The 24,999-nt window shown below is 42.1% G+C and overlaps 3 protein-coding genes across 5 annotated transcripts in view; 1 reads left to right on the forward strand and 2 right to left on the reverse strand.

The window, feature by feature from the left end:
- The window catches only part of LOC311141417 (zinc finger SWIM domain-containing protein 6), a 58,376-nt gene extending 53,006 nt beyond the window's left edge, over nucleotides 1–5,370 (reverse strand). Inside the window, exon 1 of the mRNA XM_084176741.1 lies at nucleotides 4,927–5,370. Within this exon, the coding sequence (XP_084032867.1) occupies nucleotides 4,927–5,353 (427 nt within the window). The 5' untranslated portion in view covers nucleotides 5,354–5,370. The remainder of the gene's footprint in view (nucleotides 1–4,926) is intronic.
- Nucleotides 5,371–10,366: 4,996 nt separating this feature from the next.
- On the forward strand, nucleotides 10,367–13,533 carry LOC311141007 (small integral membrane protein 15). Of its 3 annotated transcripts, none has more exons than XM_084176284.1 (2): nucleotides 10,367–10,442; nucleotides 11,886–13,533. In XM_084176284.1, the coding sequence occupies exon 2, from the start codon at nucleotides 11,918–11,920 to the stop codon at nucleotides 12,140–12,142; it is 225 nt and encodes a 74-aa protein (XP_084032410.1). In that variant the 5' UTR covers nucleotides 10,367–10,442; nucleotides 11,886–11,917; the 3' UTR covers nucleotides 12,143–13,533. The 3 variants fall into 3 exon arrangements, with proteins under 3 accessions (XP_084032410.1, XP_084032411.1, XP_084032412.1); XM_084176285.1 differs by having other exon boundaries at nucleotides 10,371–10,433; XM_084176286.1 differs by lacking the exon at nucleotides 10,367–10,442 and adding an exon at nucleotides 11,692–11,732.
- Nucleotides 13,534–14,452: 919 nt separating this feature from the next.
- Nucleotides 14,453–24,999, reverse strand: part of LOC311141006 (NADH dehydrogenase [ubiquinone] 1 alpha subcomplex assembly factor 2-like) — a 33,876-nt gene continuing 23,329 nt past the window's right edge. Inside the window, exons 2-4 of the mRNA XM_084176283.1 lie at nucleotides 17,398–17,487; nucleotides 16,560–16,600; nucleotides 14,453–14,776 (exon numbers count right to left, since the gene is read on the reverse strand). Of these exons, the coding sequence (XP_084032409.1) occupies nucleotides 14,534–14,776; nucleotides 16,560–16,600; nucleotides 17,398–17,487 (374 nt within the window). The 3' untranslated portion in view covers nucleotides 14,453–14,533. The remainder of the gene's footprint in view (nucleotides 14,777–16,559; nucleotides 16,601–17,397; nucleotides 17,488–24,999) is intronic.

Consider the following 24,999-nt stretch of genomic DNA (forward strand, 5'->3'; position numbering starts at 1 on the left):
TTAAAACATTAAAAAGATATCGAACAGTTGAAAACCTCACGGGTAGAGGACGCAAATGCATTTTGCCCCCCAGGATAGGGAGGAGGATGGTGAGAGAACCAACAAAATCCCAAAGAATCACTGTGAAAGAATTGCAGGCCTTGGTGGTGTCTTGGGGTCACCAGGTTTCAAAAAGTACCATCAGACGCCACCTCCACAGGCTCTTTGGAAGGGTTGCCAGAAGAAAGCCCTTTCTGACCCCAAGACACAGACGCAAGCGCTTGGAGTTTGCCAAACGTCATTTAAATTATGACTGGAAGAAGGTGCTCTGGTCAGATGAGACCAAAATTGAACGTTTTGGTCAGATACAGCATCAGCATGTTTGGCGTCGAAACAGAGATGCATACAAGGAGAGGCACCTCATACCCACGGGGAAATATGGTGGTGGGTCAGTAATGTTTTGGGGCTGTTTTAATTCCAGAGGTCCAGGGGCACTAGTTAAGATTGATGGCATAATGAATTCCACCAAGTATCAGGCAATTTTGGCTGACAATCTGGTTGCCTCTGCCAGAAGGCTGGGACTTGGCCGTAGGTGGACTTTCCAACAAGACAATAACCCAAAACACACCTCTTGATCTACACAGAAATGGTTCTGTGACAACAAAATCAATGTTCTGCCATGGCCATCTCAGTCGCCGGACCTCAATCCAATCAAAAATCTGTGGGCTGAGTTGAAGAGTGCAGTTGATAAGCGCAAACCCAAGAATGTGAAGGATCTTGAAAGGATCTGCATGGAGGAATGGTCCAAAATCCCTCCAGATGTGTTCTTTAACCTTGTCAAACATTACAGGAAAAGATTCCATACTGTTATCCTTGCTAGAGGTGGTTGAACTAAGTACTAAATGAGGAGTGCCAATAATTATGAAACCTTAATTTTGGTAAATAATTGTATGATTTTGGTTGGTTCCATTGAAACATTAATAAAGTACAATATTTCTCACTTGTTGGTATTTTGAGTTTCTCTATAATTATATTGTTTATATTTTTTAATGTATTGTTTGTGCATTGCCAGTCAGGGGTGCCAGTAATTTTGGAGCCCACTATATAGGTAGGGATAAAGTGAGTAGGCAATAGGATAGATAATAAACATTAGCAGCAGCGTATGTGATGGGTCAAAAGAGTCGGGGTAAAGGGGATTCCAGACTTGCTGCTTGCCGTAGGTAGCAGAGAGAACAGTCTATGACTTGGGTAGCTGGAGTCTGACAATTTTTAGGGGCTTCCTCTGACACCGCCTGATTTAGAGGTCCTGGATGGCAGGGAGCTCGGCCCCAGTGATATACTGGGCCGTACGTAGCCCCTTTGCGGTCGGATGCCAAGCAGTTGCCATACCAAGCGGTGATGCAGCCAGTCAAGATTCTCTCAATGGTGCAGTTGTAGAGCTTTTTGAGGATCTGAGGGCCCATGCCAAATCTTTTCAGCCTCCTGGGGGGGGAAGAGGCATTTTCGTGCCTTCTTCACGACTGTGTTGGTGTGTTTGGACCATGATAGGTCCTTAGTGATGTGGACACAGAGGAACTTGAAGCTCTCGACCCGCTTCACTATAGCCCCGTCGATATGGATGGGGGCGTGCTTGGCCCTCCCTTTCCTGTCCTCGACGATTAGCTCCTTTGTCTTACTGACATTGAGGGAAAGATTGTTGACCTGGCATCACACTGCCAGGTCACTGACCTCCTCCCTATAGGCTGTCTCATCGTTGTCGGTGATCAGGCCTACCACCATCGTGTCGTCAGCAAACTTAATGATGTTGGAGTCGTGCGTGGCCACGCAGTCGTGGGTGAACAGGGAGTACAGGAGGGGACTAAGCACACACCCCTGTGGGGCCCCCGTTTTGAGGGTCAGCGTGGCAGATGTGTTGTCGCCTACCCTCACCACCTGGGGACGATATGAGCTATATGAAACTGATATGAAGGCCTAAAGATGGGATGAAAAATGTAATGATGGCAGTACTGCTTGCATACTCATCATTGGCATATAAGTGCTTAAGACATAGTTTTCTAGCACACACACACAGAGAAATCATGGAGTAAACTGCTTGATGCCAAGATAATTGCAACATGATGGCATAATCTCCACAGCTCATAATCCTTACCCTGTTATGAAAAAGTACAAAACACCTTTTCTGGCTAACATGCCAGCAGGTAATGGAAGACAGGGGCCAATGCATAGCCCTAATTAAGACTCACCAGGACGTAAAAACATTAACCAGTTTCACACTCACACACAGAATGATAGGTGGACCAAGAAAGGATGACATTCAGACTCTAGGAAGTGTAACACCCACAGACACTCAGTGATATTTCAGGCAGAGGCAAGGCAAAATATGACCTGGATTAGAGTAATGGGGGTAGGAGAGCAGAGTCCCGCCCTGCTTGTGTACCAACATGCTTTTGTCATGCTATGTTGGCCATCCCTAAACTGCATTCTCAGCTCAAATCAGACACAGAACAATAGCTAGGCCTAGTCCATATAAGGTGCCATGTGTTGTTGTGTGCTATGGCACTGGTCAGAATGAGCACATTGTGTGGAATTCAGTACAATAGTTCAAATGAATTTAACATGCTCATTTGGCATTGGTAAGCATGTAGGTATTGACCACGCAGATCACACAGTGACTGGTAAAAAGTCTACAGGTACACATCACAATGATAGAATACATCACTACCCTAGACAATGATAGAATACATCACTACCCTAGACAATGATAGAATACATCACTACCCTAGACAATGATAGAATACATCACTACCCTAGACAATGATAGAATACATCACTACCCTAGACAATGATAGAATACATCACTACCCTAGACAATGATAGAATACATCACTACCCTAGACAATGATAGAATACATCACTACCCTAGAATCCTGCGGCTGTTGTGAAACTAGTATACATTCCAATTATTTTAATGCTCACTTGTTTGTATTTTCTTGGGAAACAGAATTAATAAAGAGCAATATGCCTAAATAGGCGATGTTCAAGCCTGTACATTGTTACTAGGCTATATAACTAATGACATACATAATTCCTATAGAAATGACCTTGGTATAATGTTTATGTATGTAATGTTGCAGAATATTCCTCTGGAGCATCAGTGTTCCCAGAGTGGGGAACGTCAGGGAGAGGTGGAGTGTTTCATTAGGCTACACACTGGATCTACTGTTTTTCCTCTCTCCATCTTTCTGTCTCTCCATCTTTATCCACAATCTCTCCTACTCCTTCTACAGCACCCCCCCCACCCCCCCGGGGGGAATAAAATAACGTGTGATTAATGTCTTTGAGAAACAGATAAATAATCACAGGAGACCAGGGGGCTGGTAGTTGGCCTTAGGGTAGTAAATATGGAGTTTTATAGCTGTTCACCAGGGAGAGACAGAGAGGGGGAGGAGTACAGACACGTATTCATTCAAGAATATTAGCTTTTCCCTATACGCACAATAACCTCTGCGTTCTCTCTCTCTGTTCCTGTACTGTCTTTCATCATCAACACCCAACAGTATACACACACACACACACTTAAGGACAAATCCTCCTGTGTTTGATGGGTCCCTACATGCGGTGGTTTGTGATGCGGTTGACAGCCCGCTCCACCCCATGTTGCCCTGCTTTTAAGCCGTTCCTCCAGTGACAGCCTGTCCCCTGGAGAAGATGGCATCATTTATTTATTATATATTTTCCTTGGCTTTATTTTCCACAGCAACAAAATTCTAGGGTGAATTTTTCAATCAGCACAACAGGCACTCCTGCTGTGGGCTCACGGGTCATCCTCCCTCTTCCTGCTAGCATGCAGAATGAGACAGACAACACACACTCCCCCTCCCTTTTTTCATTATACTTTCCCTCTCTCACACACACACACACCTCACCAAATCTGAGCTAACACTTATTTGCAAGAACTGACAATCTATGTCTCCCAGAGAAGCCATAAACAAGCCCTAGTGCTGAGGAATCTGGTAAACAGATAGGAGCTGGTAGAGGGATAATATTGTGAGCAGCCCCAAAGAGCTGGAGAGCAACACAGATCCTTCTGAAGGGAAAGAACAAGGGGAATAGGCAGAGGAAAGATCATGCATAAAATCATGTTTGCAGATTGCATTATAAATTCAGATTAACTGGGAAGCGTAATGGGATTAGTGTTTCCAAGGGTGGGGAGGCAAAGAGTGACAGCTGAGCCTATTGCACTGACGAAGGCAGGGAAATATTATGGCTCTGGCAAAGGGAAGCAGTTGAGCCAATAGCAGTCTAAATACCTGTACTTATTTACACTTGGATATCCCACAAATAATGCATTATGGAACAGGACACATGATTGTGCGTTGTTGGCATACACTAGCACGTACAATCTCAGCCTTTCTCGTGCTTGGAAAATCTCTCACGAATGCTGAAAACGTAGCAGAGCAAAAGCTTACATCTCACAAAGGTGTTTGGCAAACAAAATAGAAGCGCTGTGGCTTTAAATCGCCGTCCCTCCCACCCTTTCTAAATATCTCCTATTTAGCCAGTGGTGAAAAGGGGGGCTTTTGTCTGGTTACCCATTGGAGGGGGACAGAAAGCTGAAAAGACACAAACGATCACGAAAATAGGAACAAAGTGCTAAGCTTTCAATTGGGAATGGCTAAGAGCAATTTTATATGCGCACTGGGAAAAAACAAGGGGAAGAACTGTAGGTTACCCTACCCCCTTACTGGAAAATATAGAATCGCATTACTTAGTCAGTGATATAATTAAAATAACACTCAGCTATTCAAGCACATATTTAGCCTTTTGGCTAACATGGTTCCCTTGAAATTCCAAGCAATGTGGGTTAGCTTGGAACTGTGTTAGCTAACTGTTAACTATTCCCCGGCCAGCATCATATTTCCCAGTAGCCTAGCGAAAGCTACTCACCGACTTGCAGTACGTTGTCCACCCAACCGCCCTCCAGCAGAGTGACACCCCGTAGGAAAGGCAGCTGGGTCTCGTCATTGTTTTCCCCGCTAGTTCCACTCTCCTCTCCCCCTGCGTTGAACGAAGAATACATGCAGATCTCCTTTTCGCTCCTCGGGAACGACCAGTACACGATCCTTCTCTGGACGGGTTCTGGAATCCGTTCGAACCGTTCTTCCACCCTTTGGAATGGCCACTTCTCCGCGACTCTCCGCGCCGCGATGTCGAGCAGCGATTCGGGGTTGTGTGTTTTTCCCAATCCCCCTGGAGCAGACCCCGGACCGCCACATAATACTCCTCCAGCCCGCTGCCCCTGCCTGCATGCCGGGTTGTAGCCGGGCCGGCAGCAGAGCCGCTTGGCCGGGGGCTGCTGGACTCGCTCCGCCATGATCGCACCGCTGTAACTTGTAGCGCAGTTCCTTTCGGATCATATGAACGGGATAAGGAAGAAAAAAGGACGCTCTCCAGCCGATTGTTTGCCGTACATGGAGAGACGACCCTTATTTGGAATAGTAGGCGGTGTCTTCGGGTTCGGTGAAGTCCTTTGTGTTGTCAAATTAACGGAGATGGGTGGGATCCTGGACAGATTCCAGCGCACGAGAGGCGCTAAAAAAGGAACTGAAGGCGGAATTCCCGAACGTCGGCAAATCCTTTGTGAAGCCATTCCGGAGCGAGGGGGCGGGGCCCTTGCAGCCGAAGAGACTTTGAAGTTTGTTCGTGTTTGAGTTTAAAGGCGGGGTCTAATTCATGTGTGGTTTTATAGTTCCCCACATGGGTAAAAGGAGCAAGAATTGAAGTAAAACCGAATTTTAAACTGGGTCTGAATTGAAGACTTCATCAACCACAGGCTCTCTCCTCTCAATAACATCACGAGTGTCTGGGTTGTTTTCTAAGTTCAGAGGGCTCTCAACTGTCAGCGAGGGAGAGGGCGTGAAAGGAACCTGAGGATATGGAAGGGTCCCTTCTCTAGTAATTTTATAAATACAGATCTTATTCTATTATCAATAGCCTCTCTCTCTCTTTCTGTCAATTGAACAAATATAAATTCCAAACTTGCTTTCTACCTCATCAAGCTTACACACACACACACACACAGTCCACTTGCATGCTTGACAAAAGTGCCTTAAATTCAACACTTTTTATAAATGCCCATGTTTATAAAGGGTTTGTGAATACTATAGCGATCCTTGCTATATGAGCCAAGTTACAGTTCCCACCAAGTGGGTTAACCATATTGGCGCGATGCGACCAGGGTTCGCCTTCCTGCCCCGCCGTTCACTACATTGGTGTCAGAAGTGGGATGTGGCCATCGGAACACACAGCCCGGACGTGTAAGGGGGCTGAGTAGTCGAAGCACGGGGATGTGCTTTCCCGTTTGGAGGGGGCAATTTAGCGATCCTCGCTATATGAGCCATGTTACAATTCCTACTTAGTGAGTTAACCCTATTGGCATGATGTGTAAGGTATTTGCCTTTCACGCCAGACACCCGGGTTCGCTTCCCTGTCCCGCTGTTCTCTACATTCCTTTATGACTAGCCTATAGGCCTAGACTGTTGGTACATTCTATGTAGAAACAGTAGGCTAGTTTAGAAATTGAAAAATAAATATTTATTAAAAATATTACCTAGTCAGACCATTGAGCTGTTCCAGCTGGCTGATAGGCGTTATTACATAGGTACTGTTTGGCATAGCACAGCACATTTTTCACCAACCTTAACTTGTCGATACTGCCTCAATTCCTGACTTGGAAGACAACCAATGGCTTCTAAACGTCTATGTCTAGTTGCAGGGGGTTCATTTGAATTTAGAAAAGGCTCCATTATTAAATTAAAAACATGTTTTGCTCCTTGAAGTAACCCAAAAATGTGTATGCCACCATCTTGTCTATTTTAAATCTGTCCAAACAAACAATAACTAACTTGTAATGGTTAATGGAGCATCACATTAGCCTGTTACAATCTGCTATCTTTTTTAATCCAGTATATTCAGTTCATAGCAGCCATTTCAGCCATCTCTGCACAGCTCTATCACAAGCAACAAAATGATGGAATAAACAGAACAGTTTATTACTGATTAAATAGGACATATTCTATAAACCCATTACAAGCCCATGACATATAATTTGTAAAGGAAATAAAGCTTAGATCCAGAAAGGTACACATTCCAAGTAGGCAAATAATAATTTGATTTACTGTAGTATACTGTAAGCCTATATCGTCTGTTGAATGCTGTGAAAAATAATAATATTTGCCTTAACAAAAACAGAAGGAAAGTCATGGACTCATTCACTGAACAGGAAAGAAAAACCTTGCCCTGTCTAATGAGCATTAAAAATCCCAACTGCAAACCCTCTGCTTGGTATGTGCATTTGCCTGTCTGGATGTCCTGCATGTGTTTCAGTCTGACCCCTCTCCTTCCCCTGTGTGCAGAGGCCTTTGAACTGCTCTGAAAGTGATCTGTGCCATATGAATGGAGCAGATGTGACCAAACCCGATTTGGTTTCAATACTTCCTCACAGGAAGTTCAGACAGCCTGCAGCTCCTTTGTCAAGTTAATTATTGTTTTTCTTGTCACTCAGGGTCAGAAAACTGGTTGCCTACTTTGACCATCAAAGGACATTTAACACTGCCTTCTTCAGTTTTAACTCAAATAAACAAACATTGATGCAGATGAAGTAACATAGGCCTACCCTTTGAGCACTTCGACCATAACAATTGTCAAAACAGCATGGTCCCAAAATGGTTTCCTCCGAAGAAACACACTTGTGACACAGCACAAGAGATTCAGAATGAAGCCACAAAGTGCTCACCTGAAAAGGTTTAGGGGTGCTTCTATACATTTCTACCTGTTCACAACTGATTAGGGTCCCCTGTTAAACATGCTCCAAAATGGGTAGTTCCTATCCCGTCACACTAGCAAAAAACGTTGTTGAATTTGATCTCGAATTTACCACGTTTTTTTATGGGATGGCTCTCGACTCATTACATGCACACAATAATGCGATTATTGTGTTTAGTCTGATTAATATAATAATAGTTCGATTAAAACGTTTACATGCTTTGCAAGAAGAACGATTTCTCTAATAATCCTGTTTACATGGACACATCTGAAAACAGGCTCCCTGATAAATTCAGAAAATCGCCAATAAAAATAAATGTTCTACCACAGCGAACATGTCATTTTCGGGAACCATATTTGATTCTGAGTTAGGACAATACGTTTGTATGTAAAAACTACTAATAAAGACGCATTCATTCTGTTTTTCCGAACTCACTTCACTCATGCTAAAGAGGGAGTCTCGCTCGGTTGGTGCTAGCACATGCGCAGTTCAAATACACCGCTAGAACGCAGAGAACGCCCCATTACAGTGTTTACGAGTGCGTTCGTAAATTCACTCTGGCTCTCTACTCTGATTTCAGAGCATTCTAGTTTGAGTGTACCTGAGGGCAGAATAACTGATGAATTTACGAACGGGCAACACCCGTTGAATATGACCGGTGTCAGTAAATGTCGGCAAATAAACATAATTAACTGCATAGTTACAGTCACCAACTCTCTAGATAACATGAACACACCCTAACCAGCTCTGCTAGGGCGAGTAAAATGGTCAGACTGAGGTGTTCTCTCATTTGTGACTGGAGGTAGCTAGCAAGCTAGCCAACTTTAGCCAGTTAATTTGGGTGTTTGACTGCCTTAGCTCGGATCAACCATACTCCTCGGCCAGAGCGTCCAGTGTGCAGTCTGAACGTTCCGAGAGCGAAACGCTCTGAATTTACGAACGGACAATCTGATAACGCTCTGAATTTACGAACACCCAGAGCGCACTCTGGCACTCCATATTGAATTTACGAACACACCCTACATGTCCTAATAATTCGAAAGATTGCTCAGAAAACCAGGTGTTTTAATTGGCGTATGTTTACTTAGATTTTGACCATATGCCGATTAAGATAAGGGTAAGGTGATTACAGGACTATTGCATAATCAGCCTACCTCCATAATCAGTTTAATATCGAATTATTAGTGTGCACGTAAACGTACATGTTATATCACAATAACACTACAAGTTCCCTATATGCCATGGTGTCACGGGACATGTGAAATGGGAAGATGGCGGAAGCGGATGATGAGGTAAAATCTGAATACAATGGCGGTAGAATCAAGGAGAATTGGAGTATTGTTCAAAATAATGGAAAACGTAGCAAAGTACGGTACAGTGATGAGAATGACCTTTCGTATCTAGTAGGAGTACGTTTTGTTAATAAGGAGCAGCTGAGCAGAGTACCAATCTTGAAGAAACCATTTGAGTTATCCAAACTGGTGGAGAGAGTGCTGGGTAAAGTGAAGGATGTGAGGAGGGCTTTTTTTTGTGATTCTGCGGAACAGAAGGAACGTGCGTTGTGTTTTAATCTATTTGATAAGTTTGAAGTGTTGTGTGTGTGTGTCTCTTCGGAACAAGGCACCCCTCAAGGGGGTTATATCTGGTGTTTCGTGGGAAGTTGATTTGGAAGAGATGAAAAATATTCCTGGAGTGATTGAAGCACGTCGGATGAGTCGAGTGGTGAATGGGGAAAAAGTGAAGATTTTATCTGTTCTTTTGGTTTTTGAAATGGAGTCTCTCCCTAATGAAGTGCGGCTAGGGTATATTAACTACAGAGTTAGAACATTTATCCCAAGACCAATGCAGTGTGAACATTGTAAAGCTTTTGGTCATGTAGAAAGTGTTTGCAGAAGGGAGAAGCCGAGATGTACAAGATGTGGAAAATATCATATTATGTGTTATAAAAGTGAAGAAAATGTGACATGTTGTAATTGCGGTGGGAATCATGAAGCCATGTCTTCTGAATGCCCCACAAGGGTAAAGGATAATGATGTGGTCAAAGTCAGGGTTGTACAGAGCATTTCTTATGCAGAAGCTGTGAAAAGGGTTGAGGGTTTGAATGTTGCACCAGAAGAGTCCATGGTAGTGGATCGGCCTTCACTGCAGGCTGCAGGGGTTGTCTTACACCAAGAAGATCCAGACATTTTAAAGGTTAAAAAGGTGGACTTTGGCCTTTATCGCAATGGTGATAAATGGCACTGCCAAGGTGGAGAAAATATTGAAATCATTGTGATTGCTGGGGCTGAAAGATTTCACAGGAAAGGAGTTACATTGAATATTAGCAAAAGCCGTACCACCTTCTCAGGTCCTAGAGCCTGAGAAGAGAGAGATGGAGAACTAAAAGAAGGAAGAACTGGGAGTTTTGGTTATTATTAGGGTTGATTGTTAGACTCACTATTAAGTATGGATTTATTTATTGTAATTTTATTTTTGGTTTCAAAGCGTCCAGTTGGTGGCGGCAATACAACTTTTGGATATAGCCCGCCATAAAACCCACAGAAGAAGAAGCCAGGGTATTACGTCATAACCAATTGTGAGAACTCACTTCCTGGTGCCGGATCAGCGTGGGATAAAAATAAAAACTTCCGTTAGTTGAGTATGTTTAACTTAATTATAACCTCTAAATATACGATTATCATTGATTTTAACTGTTGTCGCTGTGCTTACTGCTAAACTAGATCAAAGTTGCTGGGGCGATGAAGCGGTTTTACAATGTAAATAAACTAGCTAGCTAGCTTAATTGTTTACAGAAGCTAACGTAACGTAGCTCACTACTGAGTTATGTAGCTAACTAGCTAAATCAGCTAGTTATTAGCTAATGTTCGTTGTAAAGAGACAATCTGTATTTTTCTTCTCAAGTACTAAAACCTTCCTTTAAACATAATTGCCATGGAAAAGCATACTAGCTAGCTAACTACACGTCACCAATTTGTATATTAGCTAGTTTACTGTTTGATATGGAAGCAAGTCCCCGCAGCAATGTTCCAGCATCTAGTGGAAAGCCTTCCCAGAAGTGTGGAGGCTGTTATAGCAGCAAAGGGGGGACCAACTCCATATTAATGCCCATGATTTTGGAATGATTGACGAGTAGGTGTCCACATACTTTTAGTAATGTAATGTCTCTGGTTGAGACTGTAAAATTACAGTGGCAGCTTGACTGTAGTGCACATTCTATTTTCCACTTGTATACCGCTAGGTATAAAGTATAGCATACAATATATCCAATGTGAATCTACAAGTGAAAACTAGCGTTTGGTTAGATTTGAAATCTGAAGCTGTGTGTGGCTGTAGCCATGGAGACTAGGCAACTTCCATGTTAGAATAGCATACCTGTTGGTGAGTAGAAATGTTACACACAGCTGTTAAATGTTCAGCAGGGCAACAGTGTGTGGGGAAGTGGTACCTTTGGAATATCCACTGAGTATACAAAACATTAACACCTTCCTAATATTGAGTTGAACCCCCCTTTTGCCCTCAGAACAGCCTCAATTTGTCAGGGCATGGACTCTACAAGGTGTTGAAAGCATTTCACAGGGATGCTGGCCCATGTTGACTCCAATGCGTCATACAGTTGTGTCAAGTTGGCTGGGTGTCCTTTGTGTGGTGGACCATTCTTGATAAATACGGGACAATGTTGAGCGTGAAAAACCCAGCAGCGTTGCAGTTCTTCACACAAACCTGTGCGCATGGCACCTACTACTATACCCTGTTCAAAGGCACTTACATCTTTTGTCTTGCTCATTCACCCTCTGAATGGCACACATACACAATCTATGTCTCAAGGCTTAAAAATCCTTTAACCTGTCTCCTCCCCATCTACACTGATTGAAGTGGATTTAACACGTGACATCAATAAGCAAGCAGAGCTTTCACCTGGATTCACCTGGTCAGTCTGTCATGGAAAAAGCAGGCCTAAACATTGTCTCTCTGACATTATTTCTTCCCATAATTGTTTAGTTTAGGATTGGATAATCTGATTGTAGATCCGTGGTAAAGTTTTGCCCCAAACTTCTAATTTGTTAAAATAATTATGTTCCAGATTTTGGATTGGAGTTGCTGTTGGCGATCAGGATGATTGACGTGCGGGCGTGGGCGGAGTACGTGGTGGAGTGGGCGGCTAAGGACCCGTATGGCTTTCTGACGACGGTTATCCTGGCGCTCACACCCCTCTTCATCGCCAGCGCCCTGTTGTCGTGGAAACTGGCCAAAATGATTGAGTCGCGCGACCGTGAGCAGAAGAAAAAGCAGAAACGCCAGGAAAACATCGCCAAAGCCAAGAGGACCAAAAAAGACTGAGCCGTAGAGGGAGGGAGAGAGGGAAGAGTAGCTACAGTACACAGCTATGCTCAACACTCTTTACTTGTCACACCCCCACCCCTCGTCTCCTCAACCCAGCCCAGCCCAGGTCCCCATCCTATTACTCCTGTCCAGTGTAGGAGGCCTTATAGCGCTGAGGGAACTGTATAGACCGGGGAGGCTCATTCGATGGGACTATCATCAGCGGGTAAACAGGAATCGTCTGTATAATTCACGATATGGAGATCCACCACCTGAGCTTGGTGTTGTTGCAGTACTTTGCATTCCATTTGTAACAACTCCACTCCAATGATTTCATTAACTAGTAAAAAAACAGTTCTCCATTTGAATTTACTCATGTAAAAAAAATAAAAGGCTTTTCTCCTTGCACGTCAACCCTCCCCTAACCCTGCCTGAATGATGCTTAACTGAAAAGTTTGAGTTCCTGCCTGACTAGATGCGCAGGTGTTGCACAGCATCAACCAATGGTTGCATGCCATGTCATCAACTGTTCAGTCAGGCATAGATGGATGGCTATATCATGTGTTTTGCTGATAGTTAAACACCTATCCAAGTTTTTTTTTTTTTACATCTGGCAGGAGTGTACTGTAGTCTGGCAGGAACTCGACCAAGAAGTGATCCAGGCAATTTTCATACATGGGTTTTATTCAGTGTGTTTTTAACATCTATTTTGCCACATTATGTTAAACCTGTCAGACTTGTCATTTCAAGAGACAATGTAACACACACTTCATGTAAAGGATGTCTTCTCCTGAGACCTGCAACATGTCTTTCAACCATCTTACATTTGTCATTTAGCAGACGCTCTTATCCAGAGCGACTTACAGTTAGTGAGTGCATCATTTTTTTTTTTTTTTTTTTTCATACTATCTTGCGAGCTGTGTGATACCCTTTCCTTCATTTAATTAAAAAACAAAATTGGTTAAAAGGTTTGTAGTGTCGTGTGTTGGGGATGTGTATATATAACATACCAAATACGTAACGCCGTTAAATAAATTGCACCTTGTCACGCAGACAAATATTTAATATGTATGCCATTTAGCAGAAACTTTATCAAAATCAACTTAGAGTAGTGCATGCACACCTTGCTACCTTAAGACGAGTGCACTAACTGTTAGTCGCTGTGGATAATCGAACCCACCATCACAACATTGCGACCACCTACTTCCCAGCACTTACATCACATCCCAGTTCTCTCAAACCTGGTAGTTTCATTTACAATCCACAACAAATCATCAAACAATATACCTTGATTACCTACAACATAACTTTATATACAAAGCGTTTACAGTACGTCAGGGAGATCAGATAAATTGTCTTCCACACCCCATGAATGCCATTCCCTGATTCAATGCAATAAAATGTTTTTTCAAATGAAGAGCAGAGCTCCTATTATTAGTTTACATCATAACCAGGGTCATGTTCAATAAACCACTTACGTCATGTTTTAGAGCGGAGTGACCGGTTTGCGTTGCCAAATGTTTTATGGTGTGCACTACTGAATACAACCCAGTACAGATCCCAAAATGCATGTGCAAAGTGATAAACAAATTAGTTAGTTGTGCAAGACATTTTATAGATAAAACCATAAGTAGCATATTGTTTTTAAACGTGTGCATGATTTTCTCAGACAAAACAAAAGCTGATTCAAACGGGGATGTGGCAGATTTCAAAACTCTTCCGCGAAGAACTCAGGTAGGATACAAATGACTATCCCCGATGAAAGGTGGCTATCGAGGAGGGGAAGACACGTTTGTTCGCCTGCTAACGAATTGGCATCTCCTCGGCCACTTATCAGTTTCTGGGTCACGGAAGAGAGGGTGGAGGACGGACTTCTGCTCAAATGAGAAAAGGCCATTGAAGCTGGCCAGATCGTGCTTCCTTCCCATCATCCTTTCTCTATCTTGCTGATTTCAATTGTTCAGTCTTTCCAGGTCGCCGATCCAAGGTGGAAATGATGGAAGGAAGCCTGTGAATACTCACATAGGGAGGGCCTATACTTGTTTACCCATGTCTAGTTTCTTGGATGTAGGTATGATGAGTGCATATGCACAGTATGTATGTGTGTGGGCAAACTATGAATAGCACTGTATATAGCCTATGTGTGTGTATATATATATATATATATATATATGTGTTTTCTTGTATGTACGATAGTGTGTGTTAGGTACCAGTATCGTGATACTCAGAAATAACAGTCTAATCTTGCAAACACACAGTCTTCTGTTGTTACCGAGAGTCATTTTGTTTATTTTCACACAGCAGCAGGTTTTTAAAGTACTATGGAGCTCAGTTTGCTTCATGTTTTTATTTTTTACCATGGAAAATCCAGTATTGCGGTATCGTGACCCAGTGAGCGTGTGTGCGTGGCTATTTCTTGGCTGCGGGTGTCCAGGAGCCAGGCTGGAATGTGTTGGCTGTACTGACAGGCTCCTCGCTGGTCTCTGGCTGGCCGAAGCTGGTGGCGGCGGCGTGGCCCTTGGCTATGGTCTGAGTAGGCCGAGCCACCAGGCCCTCCTCGTACTCCTTAGCCTGCAGAGCCAGCTCTCTCTCATCCACCTCCCTTGCCTTTCCTTTGATGTGCTCCCTGTAGTGCTGGTTTTTCACCAGCTCCTGTGTGGAGTACGGTACACACACACACACACACACACACACACAATATTAACCAAAGCTTTTCAACAGAGACTCAGTCCTTTGAAGGGATAGCTACTAGTGACAGTGAAGTCCTCTCAAGTCATCCATAAGCTAGTGTCCAGTCTGTAGTGTTAGTCTTGCCTTGGCAGAGTCAGAAAGCGAGGGAAGCCTGGATGTGTTGCTGTTGTGTGTTGGCAGCAGAACTAGTGGGCTTGGAACAGCGAGGGGAGACCAGGGCCATACAGACCTGCTTTGGGGAGCGAGGCGAGCATATTGAGCCGCTTTTCCAGCTTGTTAATGACAGGATTTAATCCAATCAATTTATGTCGACTTGGACAGGGACGAGAGGAAACGTTAAGGGGACGTAAAGTGCAGGGGGAGTGGTTTTGGCTACACCACTGTCCAGCTGTGGACGACTGGGCAGATAGTAGGCAGAACATTGGATTGTTCTGGCAACACTGAGGTGGGATGGCATTGGCCATTGGCATGGAATATATAGGCAGGGAGGTGCCTGGGTATTAGCCTTCCAAGGGATTTCCCATAGCCTCCATTTCAATGGATAAATAATAATTATCCTATAGTCAATAAGATGAACCTTGTATATCAACAAAGCTAAAACTGAATATGGCTTATTGAGACTATAAAGGCAGTTATACACTGAGTGTACAAAACATTAGGAACCTTCCAGTGGAGGCTGCTGAGGAGAGAACGGCTCATAATAATGGCCGGAACGGAGCAAATGTGTTTGATACCATTCCACCAATGCCACTCCAGCCATTACCACAAGCCCGTCTTCCCAAATTAAGGTGCCACCAAACTCCTGTGGAACCTTCCTAATATTGAGTTGCACCCCCTTTTGCCCTCAGAACAACCTCAATTCATCGGGGCATGGACTCTACAAGGTGTCGAAAGCGTTCACAGGGATGCTGGCCCATGTTGACTATAATGCTTCCAACAGTTGTGTCAAATTGGCTGGATACACACAGCAGTTCTTGACCCAAACCGGTGTGCTTGGCACCTACTACCATACCCCATTCAAAAGCACTTAAATATTTTGTGTTGCCCATTCACCCTCTGAATGGCACACATACACAATCCATGTCTCAATTGTTTCAAGGTTTAACAATCCTTCTTTTACTGGTCTCCTCCCTTTCATCTACATTGATTGAAGTGGATTTAACAAGTGACATCAATATGGGATCATAGCTTTCACCTGGATTCACCTGGTCAGTCTATGTCATGGAAAGAGCATGTTTTGTACACTCAGTGTATAATTTCAAGTCAATCGTCCTCTATTAACAAGGAAACATTAAGATGTCAGAGTTCAGGTGGGCCTTCGCTCTTCAGCAAACAAAAGAAAGGAGGGGTGCTCAACAACAATGACAAAAATCATGGCTTACCAAGAAAAACTTCCAAAAGGACTAATTAAGAGGTAAAAAGGAGTTGGAGCACAACAAAATAAGGCAGAGATTTATTTATTTTTGCTCGCTTTAATCCATTGTACAGGATGCGAAAAGATGACTGATGTTTCCTCTGAGGAAGACGTCAGCTTGACATCGAAATGTCAGTGATATTGCTGGGACTGTCTACACTCACTAGCACCATCACATGCCAGCTCCAGTTTATTTTTAACACCTGTCCCCCAAAGTTTCCTGGCTCTGTTGGAAACTGAGAGAAAGCAAATCAAAGTGTTTCTCTGAGCCTCTTCCCTACCGGTACCCCATCCCATAGAGCCCCCCTCAAACACAGCAGTGATACGCACCTCAATGGAAGGGGGCTGCTTCCGTCTGCCTCGGATCCAAGCTGGATGAGGGAACAGACAGACGAGAGTTCGAACACCCACACTGCACACATACCACGCTAACAAAATGATCAGTTACACTTGATATCCAATGTAACGGCAGTTGCATGGCATCACACTTGTGTAATTACTCTATAGTTAAATTAAAACAGTATCTAACTGTAAGTGATCTGAAACCTTTCCTTTCATTACAATTCCAGCTTGATAGCCTACATGACAACAGCCAGAATTTGGCATCACTCTGATTTGCCAGTCTAAGCAGAAAGAGGACTGTAGTACTGTTACTGCATTTCAACTACTGTACAGCATAAAGCAAGAGACTGCAGATGTCTTCTCCTCTGATCCTTAGATAAACCTCTCTACATCTATCTATCTCTTCCTTCTTCTCTGTTCTTTCTTAGGTGTATTTTGGCAGGGCAGGCTCTGGAGAAAGAGAGAGATTTCCCAGCTTTTCCTTCAGCATGCCGGGACTCTATAGACTTCTTATCCCCCTCTTATTAGCATCCTGATGAAAATGCATGAGAGAGGGATGAGGAGGGCTTAAGGTGGATAAAGCAAGTCAGAGACAGAACATGTTGTATCTAGTTGTATGGAAAATGGATAGGGTGACTTTGATACATTCATGAATACATTTCTGAATAAATAGCATAGGTGATTAATGTTAGTTCTAGTAAAGTTGTTGTTGCCTAGCACTATTCTGTACTACAGTGTATTCCGAGCCCCAGATTCACAGGCTCCATGACACCATATCATGGAGACTAGCAGACATATATCTAAAGTGTCAGTGTTTCAACATTACCATCCCACTCTGAGGGTATGTTGCCTTCCAGGTACTCAAACTCTGTAGGGTTAACAGCCACCACCATTCGCTTGGCCCGAACAATCCTCCCTAAGAAAACAATGAGAGAAAGAGAGATATTCAAAAAAATATTAATGCATGAAAATACACGTGATCAAGCACAAAAAAAAACAACCCACACACATTTGAGATATCCTGCACGCGCGCACACACACACACACACACACACACACACACCATGGATGATTAGCTCGTGGCCCTCAGGCTTGCTTCTCAGATCTCTCCGAGTGTGTCCAAATCTGGGCTAAGCCTTATGTAAATCAACCCCCCTAACCCACCAACCACACACCCCCCCTCACTGACACCCTCATCCAATAGCAGCCCTCCGCTAACAATGCCCTCCAAATCAACATCAAGCCTTATGGGAGACAAAAGAGGTCAGATTTCACAGGCAACACAAGAGAGATGAGCTGAGAGGAATACTAAAACACTCTCTCCCATTCTGTATCCTACAGCGCTAGTAACAACACCACCACCAATTATTTTGGGGAAAACCGCTGATTAAACAAGTCGAGCAGGCACAGTGACATTCAGGTGGAGGGAGGGTTGAAGGGATGGAAGGATGGAGAGAGGGTAAGAGAGGCACATGAGTTTAGACCATGATTCTTAGGATGCAGCTGTAGACGTTCTCACAAAATTCACTAATGAATGATGCCTGCCCTCCTGCCACACTGACATATCACATTCCCAAAAGTGTGTGCGTGTGAGTGAGTGAGAGAGAGAGATAGGGGTGGGGGCTCTACATTATAACTGTAGCGGCTAGAGAGAGAGCTGGTGCGTGGCGAATGCAGTGCACATCAGCTGTTGTGAAGGATGAATGGATGGACAACCTTCCACACACAGATCAATCTGTCAACATGCCATCCGCTTCCAAATACAGACCAATATGTCAACATTCCATCACCATTCCACTCCAGCCAACTCCATTAGTCTTCACAGAGCTGAACACCAGTGGACATGGACAAATGGCACCACCATCTCCAAACACACACACACACACACACACACCAGACTGATGAGCCTGATGATGTTCCACTGATAACAGATAGATATGACATGTAGATGGATGGATAATGTATGAAGTAGTAGTATGAAGGCTAGTCTACCACAGACCATATCCAACATGAAGCCTCCTCTCCTTAATTTGCACTGATCTTAAGACACAGGACAGGTGAAAGCAATAAGATGTATGCCAGGTAGGCCTATTTGCATTCACCTGTCACATTGTCCCATCACATCAATGCAGGTGAAGGAAAGGAGACAAGGAAAGGAAGGCCCTTTAGGCTATTGAGATACACCCATAGTAATCAGGCCTACTCCTCTTTAGTTCTTAGCTATACTCTAGACTCATGACTAGTGTACAGGCAGCTATGCTACAGTAGTTACATAAGCCCACTGCACAAAAGCCTACATAGTAGCTAAGCCTATCAGTTGGTTCAGCCTATGAGGAAAGAGATTGTATAATCGTTATATTTGTTTACATACAGGCCTTTATCATTCAGCTGAGAGCAGCTTCATAGGAAAACCCAGAGGACATAAAATCCAAACAAAAAGACTGGCATCTCTAGGTAATACCAACAAATACATTAAAACAGGTGATCAGCTAATTATAAACAGGTGTTATCCATATTTGCATTGGGTGTGGGTGGTGGAGGATAAATATGGTTAAATTATACTACAATCCCTACAAGCGTTCTGCTTAACTATAGCCTAGCTAGTGCTTAAGCATAGAGAGAAGCAACCACCCCCCACCTCCCTCTCTCTAACACATTTACCTCCCCCTCTCGCTTTCTCCAACTCCCTCTATCTCTCTCACGCTCTCTCTCTCTCTGCTTCCCTTTTCTTGCCACTTTTGCATTGCAGGCGTGACTAAATCATTCTACCATGGCTTCTATCTTTGGATTTTAATAACAAATATGTACATATATTTATGAAACAAGCCCATTCCTCCCACCACACTCGCACCCGTGCAAGCTTGCGGGCACACACACACGGGCGATTCTCATGAAACCAACTGAAACCATGTCTGTGATGAATTCAGCTACATAGCCTCTAAAGAATTTAAATAATTTACTATCATATTAAGGCTCACTTTGCTTGGTTTCTGGCTCTTTAAGTTGTTTTGAGCTTAAATCTTATTTTTGTGTTTTTTAAAGAAAATGTTTACTCAGTTTCATTACAGTAATGCTTCCGGGTCAATTTTGTAGGACTTTATATTCATTAAATTTATAAACATTACATATTTAATTAAAACCAATGAAATATTGTTTAAAAAGTGGTACATATTCAAAGAGAGTTATCATTTCTGGGTATTCACATTACAAACTAGTCATTTTTTACAAAACAATCGTGTGTCCGATCACGTGTTTCTCATTACCTTAGCATTTCTGTACAAAGTAGTGTTTTTTTTATTACGTTATTTTCTACCCATAATGCATTACTAAGAAGAGAAGATCAAAGATGGCTACAAGGTAAGCTAGTCTTTTCTCATGTTTAAATTTGATAATTGTCCTCATTCACCCCATTTATCCATTTTAGATGATCATTATCGTAACTGTGTAATGTTTGAGCAAAATTATTGATTAAACTATTTACAGTATAATAGATTAGAAAGAGCATGAATTGATGTCAATAATGGCTTCTGCCATTGTTAGCTACATTTGCTAAGGGCTTCTCATTACCATGCCATATGGTTGTCTGTTACGGTAATTAGATGTTACGGTACTGATAAAAACTGTTTCTGATACATGTACAATGTAACTCCCATCACACTGTGTGTGCAACAGATACATCGCTAAACAAACAACAGTGCTATGTGCATGCACACTTGAATTAAAGGGTAACTTCACTCAAATATATTTTATTCATACATTTTTCCCAGACCTAAAAAAATGGTCTCCTGGGAAATCATTCTAAACAGCGCACCTGATAGCGGTTCCATACTTAGAAAAAGGGGGAATCTAACGATGGAACAACTAGGATGGGTTGCTAATATGACTAGGATTGTGCCTTTGGCTTCTGGACAACAAAATAAAGTTGATATGAAAGCCAATTGAACAGGAGAGAAATGGCATAGCGGTGGGGCCAAAAGGGAAGTAAATGGGAAAAAAAGTGTTCCAATTATATAATTACTCCTGTCTATACAGAATTAAATACAATTATTCAAAATCCTTCACCAGAAAGCATGATTTAGCCACAGAGGAATCGATGATCATTAGCTTCTTTAAAAGAATAGCTGTGGATTGTTCCAAATCACAGGCTCGTAGACCTATACCTATTAGGGAAGCCCGCAACTTGGGCAGCGCGTTGCAATAGGCTTAGCTGATTATTGAGTTGAGGCTGTCAGTGAAAATAATCTAAAATATGTTTGAAGATAATGTGTCTTGAATATAATTACAAATGTTGAGACAAGAAGGGGAGGGGTGTGTGGCGAAGATATAGGCGAGTCTCTCTGCAGAATGGCTCAGCTGTCTCCCTCCAATTCTTGCGCATTCATTGTTTAATTGTGTGAATTGTTTGCCCTTTGATATTAAAAATATTTTAAAAATCCCCATTACATATGTCACGAGTAGTAAATGTTGCGTTAATCCTCGTCATTTGGTTACATACATTTCTGTTAATGCATGTATTAATTACAGTAATTTACCGTTCTCATTCTCAGATTGGAAACGTTGTTTGCTACACTTGTGAGAAACAAGTTTTGGTTTATTTCATAACCATCATTTACGGTAATTGTCAATTATTTTAATTGTCTTTTGTTTGGAGTGCTCCATGTTAGCAATGAGCATTTGTATGGTTTCTCAGTCTTGATAATGTTGAGGCAGTGCGCGCACCTGGGCATGCATAGAAGGTACCTGGCCTGCTGCGCGGAAATATAGGAAAGTGTAGTTTTTTTTACATCAATTGCGAATGATAATATATTAAAACTATAGTTCCTCACAGTAAGCTATTTGAAAAATATTTCCAAAAGTCTCCCCCTCGATAATCACTAAATCCTCAGTGTGAAAGAGCGATTGAAGTTATAGGCCTATGGCTACATTAGCCTATAGGCTAGGAGTTCCATGCGCTCATTTTCTTTAGCCACCAATGGATCAAGGTGTATCAATGTGTCCATATGCCAGAGGCTGGTGATCTTGCATTAGTTGACTTTTAATTTTTAAAATTTCTAAATTTAAATTTAGATTGTTATGATTAACCACGTGATAATGACTTTGAGAAACGAAAACATTATTGAAATGAAACTGTTCCACGCAAATGTGCATATAAAAATAACTGGCACACAGAATGATAGAAATGGTAAGATAAATTGTAAGCTTCCCCAAACTTGAAACTCACTACCTATGAAGTCTTTATAAAATAATTACCTCACATTTCCGTGGTCGGATTTTGCCTATAGGCTACTTTGAAGCAAGGTAAGACATGCCTTATAATATGAAATAAAACATTCAGTTTGAAAACAATTAAAGTATGTTTTCAAAATGCATACTGTTTCCAGCTCACATTGTAAAGTCGTGGGTGACACGCTGATAGCCTGTTGTCTGCACTTGAATGGTGAACGGGAGCCGTGCTTCAATTACCAGTTGAGAAATAAAAATAGTACCTCTTTTTAAATAGTGCACCAAAACAGTTTTTAACACGCGATTCCACTTAGAATTGTTGCACAATGAATGGGCTTATAAAAGCACGTTTTACTGCAGTAGCTACCAGCTGATGAGCTGCAGGAGAAATAGGCTGTGTATACTGTGCGAGTGTGATAGTTGTGTTGGATAAATAAGATACATGATGACTAACAAAAATACACACAGGCCAATTTAATTCCAATAAATTATGCAAATTACACCTATAGATCGATAAGCAAGATGATTAAAAAGCATTATTTTGCAAGGGGATTTATTTTCTCCCGGTCATTTTGGCTGGCAACAGTTTAAATTTAAATAGGCTTTTAATTTTTGGGGGGCCAAAAGCCGGCAATTGCCGACTTATGGAAACTCTACCCACAAGACACGCAATCAGGGGTCTCTTTCACAGTCCCCAAGTCCAGAACAGAGGCTGGGAGACGCACAGTACTGTATAGAACAATGACTACATGGAATTATCTTCCGCCTCAGGTAACTCAGGCAAGCAATGAAATCTGTAAAAAGAAAAAAAAAAATGATCCAACAACCTCAAGGAACAATGTGGGCTTTGAAGAGACACCACACACACATTATTCTTAGTATTACAATTATTATTTTTTCTCTCTTATTATTAGTCGTACTGTTCTTTAGTCGTAGTGTTCTTCATTTACATTTGTGTTGCTGTTTCTGTCCATTAGTGTTCTGTATTTTGTCATGTTCTGTGTGGACCCCAGGAATAATAGCTTCTGCTTCTTCAACAGTTAATTGGGATCCAAATATATATATATATATATATTTTAAATCACTCATTTGGGGTTGAGGCATTTAGCATGATGTTCTAATTGTTTGCATGTGAAGTGGACTCTTCACATTACACTACTTTTGAGGTCTGAAAACATCTGACAAACTTTGATATAAACTGTGTTAAAGGGACATTACACTCAACAATTCAAAGATGAATTCAAGATGATGCCGAAACGTTGGTGGTTTATACCCAATACATTACTGGGAGCTTACAGTGCCTTCAGAAAGTATTCACACCCCTTGACTTTTTCCACATTCTGTACAGCCTAAATTTAAGGTGGGATTTTGTGTCACTGGCCTACACCCAATACCCCATAATGTCAAAGTGGAATTGTGTTTTTAGACATTTTTACAAATTAATTAAAAATTAAAAGCTGAAATGTCTTCAACCCCTTTGTTATGGCAAGCCTAAATTAGTTCAGTAGTAAAAATGTGCTTAACAAGTCACATAATAAGTTGCATGGACTCACTATGTGTGCAATAATAGTGTTTAACATGATTTTTGAATGACTACCTCATCTCTGTACCCCAAACATACAATTACATGTAAGGCACCTCAGTCGAGCCATGAATTTCAAACACAGATTCAACCACAAAGATCAGGGAAGTTTTCCAATGCCTCACAAAGAAGGACATGGTGAAGTTATTGATTACACTTTGGCAAATAAATGAACTTTATGTCCTGAATACAAAGCATTCAATCAATCAATCAAATTTTAGATGTCACAAAGTGCTATACAGAACCCAGCATAAAACCCCAAACAGCAAGCAATGCAGATGTAGAAGCACTATGTTTGGGGCAAATCCAACACAACACATCACTTATGTAAATGAGATATTTCTGTATTTCATTTTAAATACATTTGCAAAAATTCTAAAAACATGTTTTCACTTTGTCATTATGGGATATTGTGTGTAGAAGGGTGAACAAAAAAAAATCAATTTAATCAATTTTGAATTCAGTCTGTAACAACAAAATGTGGAATAAGGGGTATGAATACTTTTCGGAAGGCACTATAGTGTGTGACTCTATTCTTCTAGCCTACAGCTTGGTTTCCTTACCTGTAAGCAGTCTATGAACGAGATAAGACAGCAATTCATGCTTGGGTTTTGTTTACCTCGTCACCCAAATTACATTAGTACATTGGTTTCCTTACCGTATAAGCAGCCGATGGACAAGGTAAGAGAGCAATCCATGCTTTGGTTTTGTTTAGCATTTATAGCACAAAACCAATGTACATGAATATCCCTGATATCAGCATTTTTCACATTTAATTTCCAAATCATCTTAAAAGTAACTTTATTGAGCTATACAATCATAACACTTTGGGATGATTTGGACATGGAACGTGAAAATGCTTATATCGGGGATATCCACTTGCATTGGTTTTGTGCTATAAATGCTAAACAAAACCTAAGCATGGATTGCTCTCTTACCTTGTCCATCGACTGCTTATACGGTAAGGAAACCAATGTACTAATGTAATTTGGGTGAACTATCCCCATAAGACTACTTTTGAGGTATGAAAACAACTTAAAATGTGTTTGTGTAATGCCCCTTTAGGGGTTGTGTACTGTAATAATGTAGTAGTCTAATAAAACAGAACAATCTGATGAATCAAACATCTTATTATTAAGAAAAGAAAAGAAAAGAGAGCTGCATCAAAAGCCAGGGTGGAGAAGCATAGAGCTGCATCAAAAGCCAGGGTGGAGAAGCATAGAGCTGCATCAAAAGCCAGGGTGGAGAAGCATAGAGCTGCATCAAAAGCCAGGGTGGAGAAGCATAGAGCTGCATCAAAAGCCAGGGTGGAGAAGCATAGAGCTGCATCAAAAGCTAGGGTGGAGAAGCATAGAGCTGCATCAAAAGCCAGGGTGGAGAAGCATAGAGCTGCATCAAAAGCCAGGGTGGAGAAGCATAGAGCTGCATCAAAAGCCAGGGTGGAGAAGCATAGAGCTGCATCAAAAGCCAGGGTGGAGAAGCATAGAGCTGCATCAAAAGCCAGGGTGGAGAAGTATAGAGCTGCATCAAAAGCCAGGGTGGAGAAGCATAGAGCTGCATCAAAAGCCAGGGTGGAGAAGCATAGAGCTGCATCAAAAGCCAGGGTGGAGAAGCATAGAGCTG

This window comes from Coregonus lavaretus, assembly GCF_964263955.1.
Source record: "Coregonus lavaretus genome assembly, chromosome: 14".
NCBI lineage: Eukaryota > Metazoa > Chordata > Actinopteri > Salmoniformes > Salmonidae > Coregonus > Coregonus lavaretus.